Source organism: Tetrao urogallus (assembly GCF_951394365.1).
Source record: "Tetrao urogallus genome assembly, chromosome: Z".
Classification (NCBI taxonomy): Eukaryota; Metazoa; Chordata; class Aves; order Galliformes; family Phasianidae; genus Tetrao; species Tetrao urogallus.
Window position 1 is genome coordinate 62,042,622 of NC_136816.1, and position 9,010 is coordinate 62,051,631.

Consider the following 9,010-nt stretch of genomic DNA (forward strand, 5'->3'; position numbering starts at 1 on the left):
TTATAAGTTCATACCATCTTGTACACTGTAATTGAGTAACTGCTTCACCTGACCTGAGCTATACCTTCTTGGAAGCCCTACAAGAAGGCCACACAGTTAGCAGGGTCAAGCAGGTTCATCTGTCCAGATTTAATTTACTTGCATTCTTAAATCAGAAGTCAACTCAAAATAAATAAAGTTTAAAGACTAGATACTAGCAGCACGAATGTCCCATACTTATACATCAGAAGGTTTAGTGGTGCAAGTGTTGATCCCTGAAATACCTCAAGTATATGAGTTTAAGTCTTCATTCTTCAGTAGCATGTAATTAGAGGTGAAAGTGAACTATGAGTTGTACTGCTATATCTGTATGCCAACTGTTCTGTTTTTTTTTCTCTCCTTGCTAGGTTTCACCAAAACTGATACCAATGAGGCAGATTTAAACCTGCAGCACAATCTGGGCATGACTTGCTAGAAGGCTTGTTTCGAAATGGAAGCTCAGTGAAGAGGAATCGATGACTGTTTTGCAGTTTTAATTTTTTCTTTCTTTCTTTCTTTTCTTTTTTTTTTTTTTTTTAAATTTAAGGACTTTGTAGGTAGTTTCCAGATAGTTAAGCTCAGGCTGTGATTATCAGCCTAAGTGGAATTTTTCTTCCATAGCATTACCAATTTTAATGGAATTGTGCGTATATTCCCAAGATTTCAAATAATGTTATACTAAGAAGTTAGTGAACATTGTCAGAAAAAAATGCCTTGTAGTCTCACTGCCAAATACTACATTTTTTACAGAGATTCACAAAATGACCATGCAATCTTAAAATTGCCTCTGCTTTTGCTGATGTCACTGAACTTACAGAGCACCCTATCATTCTGTAACTACAGCACTATGTTCTTTCTCTTCTAAAGGTGTGGGTTTTCTTGTGGAGCGGCGTATAGCAAATGCATGCAGCTAAAGAAAGACATCAGTAGTGTGGATTTCTCTTTTCCTGAACTTTTGAATAAGTCTTTGACAAAACTTTTTGTATCAATGGAAACATTTGGGTCCTTAGCCCTGAATGTATCTGCTGTTTCCTCTGTGTCTGTTGTCATTAAGACACCTCCCAGAGTCCACCTCTAACCCTTCTGTTTAAACTGTACAAGCTAGAATGGGGATAGTTTGCAGGAGGAAGATAAAATGTCTCTGTCCCCCTGCAGACAATTGATTAGCTGTACAGCTGTTCCATCTGAACCCACTCTTAATGCAGTTAGAATCCTTCTTCCAACCTCCATTCAAAAGCAAATGAAGACTGTTTCTGGAGTGAGGTTTGTTCTTCCAGTGTTACACAAAGATGCAGGGGACAAAAATGTTGTGGGCATCTGGGAGATTTTTTCAGAAGGGAATACAGTTGATTAAAAGCAAAAACAATAACTTTGCACCACTTGCTGATCAGAGAATCAGCTACAGAGTTTGGAACCCAAACTCATGATAACTAGAAGGCATACCATGAGACAATCAAAGTATAAGTCAGGTTCTGCTATTTGATTCAGATCTTATTTTCTCTGTTCTTAATTATGGACAACCATTTCTGCAAATCAGTAACGTAGTTATGACTTCACTAGATCTCACCCCTTATTAGCACAATGGGTTTTCCTTATACAGAGCATGAATTGACGGGAAATATATGCTTACTAAGATAGTGTCATTTCCAGATAGGATGATTTCTGTCATTCATCTAAATAGGAACACCTAAAGCCCTTCAGTGAAAATAATTCCTGATGTATGTTTTATGTCAGAACAGGAACAGATTAAGTGACTAAAAATGTGTAAACAGTATATGCATGAAGAAATATGCCTTCCATGCATGCAATAGGCAGTGTTGGGATATGGTCATAGAATCATGGAAAGGTTTGGGTTGGAAGGGACCTTTCAGATCATCTAGTTCCAACCCCTGCTACAGGCAGGGACACCTCCCTCTAGACCAGGTTGTTCAGAGCCCCATCCAGCCTGGCCTTGAATGCTTCCAGGGAGGGAGCATCCAGAGCCTCACTGGGTGACCTGTTCCAGTGTCTCACCACCCTCACAATAAAGAATTTCTTTATAATATTTAGTCTAAATCTACCCTCTTTCGGTTTAAAACCATTTCCCCATATCCTGTCTCTTATAAAAAGTCCCTCCCTGGCTTTCCGGTGGGCCTTGTTCAGGTACTGCAAGGCTGCTATAAGGTCCCCCTGAAGCCTTCTCTTCTCCAGGCTGAAAAACCCCAGCTCTCTTATCCTGTACTTGTAGGGAAGGTATTCCAGAACCCTAATCATCTGATCATGGTGTAGAAGGGCATTCTAATACTGTGTGGACAAGGCTTTCAGTGCATGTGTAGAAGGCATATAATAATTTTCAGGGAACCAGATATGAAATTCCTGCAATGTCTAGCTCTATTACTAGCCTTTGGACTGTACTGGTAACCTTGCACTGGAAAAATGTGCTGCACTTCTCCATTCTAAAATGAGAAATAGTACTTTTCCATGGGATAGTTATAAAATTAGACTTGACCCATACATGGATTTTATAGCAGTTCAACTGTTTTGATTTGAGAGATTACTTTTGTTTAGTTGTATATAACTGCTAAGCAGTTCTTTGATAATCTCTTGTTAATAACAGAATATGTTCTTGTTCTTCACACAAAGGAATAAACAAAATACCTGTTTTAGCGCCTTCATGCTAATACAAAAATAATCCCATAACAACTAAGTTATATGACTTGATCTAATATGTAGTAGTGGGTGGTAGGCCATTGAATAGGTTGAATGTGTAGGCAAGGCTATAATGCTGAGCCCATGAAAAGAAATGTCTTGTACATGCACTAGATATGTTCTAATGTTCCACAGTTTGCAGGTGATTTCTTTAATAGCTAATTTGTATGCAAGACATGAGACTGCATTGATCAAAGTGTTCCAGAATACCTTAATCCAGGATTAGCATGCATTTTTACCTAGCTTTGGTTTTCATATTTTCTCTATTTACTCTCTGTGTTATTCCCTCAGTCTAGTAATTTTCTTAAAGTTTGGCTACTTCTACTTCTGTGGAACAATCTAAGATGCAGACTGAATTTCTGTTCACAGAGGTTTTGCAGATTAAGTCTCTGTGTAACAAAGGGTGATTTTCAGCTCTATGAAACAGTGTTGGTTTCAGATAGAGCAGCATAGAGACCTCTGCCACACTCCAGAAAAACAGGTCAGTGACAATTCTGACCCTTGTGGTGCTTTACACAGTAAAAGATGCCTAACATTGCCTTCAGGCCAAAGAGTTGGGTGGGTGTGATCTCTGAAGATTTCTTTTTCATTGTCATTTAAAGCTTTTGTGGGGAGCACCCTGAATGGATGCTGTTTTTAAGGGTATATAAAAACTGTGTACAGGAGAGGGGAGTCAATAGTAGTTTACCCAGAAAAAAATGTATTTACATAGTGGGAGGAGTCTCAGAGAAATCCAGAAAATAAATGTTGTTCTGTTGCAATTATCTCTGTTATGCTAGTCATAGAACTGATTAGGTAATTACAGCATGTAATTATTGGGATATATAGTGTATGGGAGAAATGTCCGAGGGTGGCATCAAGTTTATGCTGCTTCTTCTGTAGAACTATGCTTTGCTGGCATACGCACAGAAGCCATTATTGTCTGTAATATATGGCTTATAAAAAGACTAATGATTGATAATGTTTGGGACTTCAGGACGTTGGTTTCTGGCTCAAAGAATTAGGAGCCAACAACTGCACTTCAGCTTTTCCAGTTCTCCATGTATTGCCTTGAGAATTGTCATCTGTGCTCTTGTTTCCTGGAAAAGGGGATGTTTTGCTTCTTCCCTAACAGGAAGAATAATTAGCAAAGATCTGTGAAACACATTATGTTTTCAGCTTGGAGGTCAGCCTTGATGAGCAGCTTTTTTACTTGATAAATGTTTGATTTCTGTTTCTTATTTGTATCGGTGTAATGCAAAAGAGCAAAGATGGATGTGGTGCTGAGGGCTGGGGAAGCGAGAACAGGCGCTCTCCGTATACACCAGTGGTGCACACATCTGCATGTCACACTTGAACTTTTTATCTTGAGGACATTGTTTTGTGTAGAATACTGGTATTATGAAAATGCTTGCATGTGCACCAGCTAATTACAACAAGCTGTGACTCCAGTTTTTTTAGCTGAGATCTGTAAAGCAGGATTAGAAATTAAAACACTTTTAGTGATTTAATTCTCTGTGGACCCAAGTGTGGCTCATAGCTATACTCTTAAGCAGTAGTTGTGATGATCGGTATCAGACAGATGGCAGATCCTCATTTCTCTTCCATGGCTGTAAGAGAGCTGATATGCAAGAACGTTTATTGAGGCATCACTGAGGTTATCGGTGCTTCACAGCATTCTTGAGACAAGGACAGATGATGCTTTTTGTTGGGAAGAAGATGGGGTTCTATTGTTACCTATGTTAGACTTACTTTGTTTTTCTTGACTTCATCCCTGAAAAAGCAAGAAACAAATGATGTAAAATGTTTTACTGTAAGCTCTGTAAGCTATACATCAAAGTCCTTCTATTTGCAAAACAATCAATAAAATGAAGACTAAAAATCCCAGGTTACATCTGTCATTACTGTTTTTCATGGTGTTCTGTTCTGCCATTATGAGCATTAAAAGATTAGCTTGTGTTCATACCAGCACGTCATACCTGAGCACACATAAAAAACCCTCAGCTGCTTGGCTGGAGGTGGAAGGGTCTGTTAAATAGAAATAATAAAGTTTGAAACTCAGCCGATGGCTGCGTGCTTCACATGCACTCTTCTCGTCAGTTTCTGTGTTGGGTCAATCTCAAACATAATTATCACATTCATTTGTGTAATGACTTGTTTTTCAATCAAGTCAAATAATGGACTGCATATATATAGTCCTTAGAGAAGTGCTTTTTACCTTTTGATTGAAACTACCACAGAAATGATGGCATTTGAGATGTTTATTATCGACGTTAGTGTGTGGCTGCACTCTGAAAATAGTACTGGGTGACAAATGAAAGCCAATTCCATTATCCACCTAGTGAATGATAAATTGGATGATTGCAAAGTGATGAAAATGCTTGTCTGTGGCGAATGAGGTCACTGTTTCAAACAGAATATATGTGTATGTGTGTCACAGTATTTTATCTCCCATATCATAGGAAAGCAAGCTGATAAGTGAAGAAAAATGTTTGGTCTCAGGAAAAAAACCTTGATGACTTGCTCTGGAATGAGATTCTTCAGTAATTTATGTGTATGGTCAAAACTCAGCATTCTCTCATCCCCAGGAACGCAGTCTAAGGTAAATGATAGCACCACCAAGAGAGTACTTGTGGTTCTGAAATACACTCATGTGAATGCAGAAGGTGAAGTCTCCTTCTGTGCCCTTCAGAGTATAGGTATAAAAGGAGGAAAATGCAACCACTGAATTACAGATATATCTGAGCAGTTTTGTGGCATCTTGCATATCTTCTCTTGTTGCCTGTTCTGCAGTATCCCTTTGTTTCTGATGCAGTGCAGTCCTATGCCAATCTACTGCTGTAGAGTAGGGGTCTTAGCTTTGAAGATTCCTGCACCATATGGTCATATGGTGCAACTTCAGGAGACAGCTGTGGGTGGAAGGAAGTTTCACCTAAACATACTTACGTAACATCGGATTTTGAGAGTAAAATCAAAAAGCAGCACCGATAAAGAGTAGCTATTCTGTTTGCATTCCAGAACATGTTTAGATATACACTGTCCTAGATACAGGCCTCAGAAGAAGCATTTGCCTTCAGTGGCAATGGAATCCCAGTGTGACTCCCATGATACTCACATTTTTATTTTATTTCAAACCAACTGAGGGAGACTGACTTTTTATACAACCTGATTGTACTGGGACAATGGGGAATGTTCTTAAACTGATGGGAAATTCAGGTTACGTGTTAGGAAGAAATTCTTTACTCAGTGCTGTGGTGCTGGCAAAGCTGCCCAGAGAGCTGTGGGTGCACCATTCCTGGAGGTGCTCAAGGCTGGGGTGCATGGAGCCCTGGGCAGCCTGAGCTGGTTGGGGGCAGCCCTGCTCACAGCAGGGGTTGGAAATGGGTGGGTTTTAAAGTATTTTCCAAGCCAAGCCAGTCTATAATTCTGTGATTTTATTTTTGTAATGTCTGGCAGAAACGAGTAGAACCATCACCAGTAGAAATCTAGGACTATAATTTCTGTGCTCTGAAAGGTGTCCCCTGAGCAAGCACTCCACAGAGAAACTGTTAAATTCCTGTACAGCTGTGGTAGGCACTTAGACTGCAGCTGCTGCAAAGCAAAGCATCATATTTGTCCCAACCGTATGGCTGTACGAGGTTCTCAAACTGGATGTCCATCAGCCTGACTGCAGGAGGTTCTCACCAGGTAGGCAGGTTTGTGCGAATTTCAACATTAAGTGGCACAGCCACAACTTCATTAAAAATGGATATCGTGCTTCTTTCTCCGTGTGAAACCAGTGAGGGGAGTGTCACGGTTTGGTTCCTAACTCTTCTCAGGAAGATTCAAAGCACACAAAGCTTGTCCCAGAATAGCAAGCACAGAAGAGATCCTGAAGATACTAACAGACCTAGCGGTCCAAGTGGTGCAGTGCGGTGGCATCTCAACACAGTTCCCCGTGAGGCTTTCCCTTTTCCAATGAAGTTGCTTATGTTAAGCAAATCCTACCGAGTGTCTTCATAGAGAACTTTCTTTTCTTCACCTTTTCTCCTTCCCCTCCCCCCCTTTTTCTTCTTTTTCTTCTTTGCCTTTCTCTTCTTTTTCTCTTTTTTCTTTTTTTTTTCTTTTGTAAAGTCCTAAATGTTCCCTTTGGATCTATCAGCCAGAAAGTACACACTATGTGGGTAGAAAATGGAAGTGAAAACTTTTATAAATGCAGGGAAACATGTTACAAAAAGCAGTGCAGATCTGCAGCCAGAAGAATTAGAATATTTGCATAAATATAGCAAAAGCAATGTGAAAAGCAGAATTAAAGGTTACCTGAAAAAAATAAAGGCAAGCTGCAGAAGGAGTACTTTGGTACCACCTACATGAAGTATACATTATTTAGGACAAATTCTATCTCATTTGTTTAGGTGGTGAGTGAGTGAAGACTAGAAATTATTTCTGATGCCTATATCTGGCAAAGCAGTCCTTCCCCCTCCCCTGTGGTGATGGGGAAATCTGCTGGTATGAGCAATTAACACTTTCTCATATCTGCCTGTGAATAAAGCAAGCTATGTGGAGCCAGAGCAGAAAAAGTTGTCCAATACGTTTCCCTAAAAATACAAAATTTAAAGCTATAATCAGAAACACTGTCTTGCCAGTCATTTCTGTCTATCCATCTCACGTTTGTTGCAGTAAATCGTAACTCTCTTCCCACCATCAGCTCCTTATGGTGTCCTCCTGGAGGGGCAGCTCCTCTTGCCGGGATGCTGCTGGGGCTGCTCCATTCCAGCAGCCTGCCTGATGGCTTGGCCTCCTCCCGTGGAGCAGGCAGAAAGGTGCAAGTGTGTGTCTGTATGTCCACAACCAGAAGAGCAGAGTTGGTCTGCTGTCTAGTTGCAGAACCCCAGAATTTCTGAGGCTGGCACAAACTCTGTTCCATCTGCTCCAGCCCTGCTCTGGCGGGGACACCCACAGCAGGGTGCTCAGGGCTGTGTCCAGGCTGCTTTTGGAGATCTCCAAGGAGAGTGCACAGCCTTTACCAACATGTACCAGTTCTCCAATAACTGCAAATGTGCCACACACTTCCAGTGTGTTGCACAGTGACAGGACAGGCCTGTATCACATCTATCTACCTTGGCTGTGCGTAGCCCAGAACTTCTTCAGAGAAAAGGCTGAGGCCCAGGGGAACTACTTCTCCATCCTGCTGTTGATTCTATGAGCAGGTTATGCTGTTATCTCCTTACTCTTCCAGCTTACAGGCTGCCGCCTGCTGACTCTGCTGCTGTATCGATTCATATGGACATTTTCATTTCTTTTCTCCCTAAGGCAACCAACAGCTTGGAAAAAAAAATAATATAAAAAAACCTGCATAAATCTGCTAGCTGTAAAACTGAAATATGGTGAAATTAGTCTGCAAAGCATATCCATGTTCTCATTAAGAGCAAGCCAACATTTTTAGGATATGTTAACTGCCGCAGTGAGGAAAAGAGACTGCAGATCAATAGAAAATAAACCACTGCCTCGCAAAGCCCCATTTATAATTTGCACAGACTGCTTTGGGCGTAGAGCTGCAAAAGTGCTGCAATCTGGAAATAATCTCTGTCAAAGAGGACAAAAATCTAGCAGCAATCTCTACTGTCACAGGGGAACCAGAGAACGGTGAGAATCACTGATAGCCTCACTGCGGAGGGCAGAGAGGTGGCAATGGGTAATTGCCTGTATCACTGCCTCTGTCAGCCTCTGCCTGCCCAGCTGTTTGACCCTTGAAGAACAAACCCTTTGAGAATGTGCCCTCCCCAAAGCTTGTTCCTAAGAGGGTTTTACCTGTGATGCAGATAAGGCAGCTGAGCTCTCCCCGACCAGCAGCATTGGTGTGTTGGTGGTGGGAAGGAGACCCCTGTCTGGTTCTAGGGACAGCAGGTTGAATTGACAGCCAGAACCCCCAGATCTCTCTCCCTAATCCTGACCCTAACAACTAAATGTAATTTGAGGAGTTCTGTAAAAAGGTAGTAAAGAATGAGGGCAGGAGAGGGACTTGTGTGGGAATTCCTTGCTGCCCAGCACTCCAAGCCTCATCTGTTCTCACAGTGTTTCACAACTCAGTAGGACTTGGGACAATCATACCTGGCAGCAATTGTTCACCTGTGTAATTACACAGGGGTAACACATACCAGGAAAGAAGGTCTAGTTCCACCATGCACCTTTGCAGGTGAAACAACCTATGGTAAAAATGAATGCAGCTCCTGGTTAGTGTTATTGAACCTTCAAGTTGGAAAATGAAAAAAAAAAGATAACTTAGTTTGCTGAACACATTGTCAGCATCAGCTTTGCTGTTCGCTGTTCATCTTCTCTGCTGAGG

The 9,010-nt window shown here is 41.2% G+C and overlaps 1 protein-coding gene across 1 annotated transcript in view; it reads left to right on the forward strand.

The window, feature by feature from the left end:
- OXCT1 (3-oxoacid CoA-transferase 1) overlaps positions 1-422 on the forward strand; it is a gene marked incomplete at both ends in the record, with an annotated part of 86,322 nt that extends 85,900 nt beyond the window's left edge. The window contains one exon of the mRNA XM_079548108.1: positions 387-422. Coding sequence (XP_079404234.1) covers positions 387-422 — 36 coding nt within the window. The remainder of the gene's footprint in view (positions 1-386) is intronic.
- Positions 423-9,010: the final 8,588 nt, after the last annotated feature.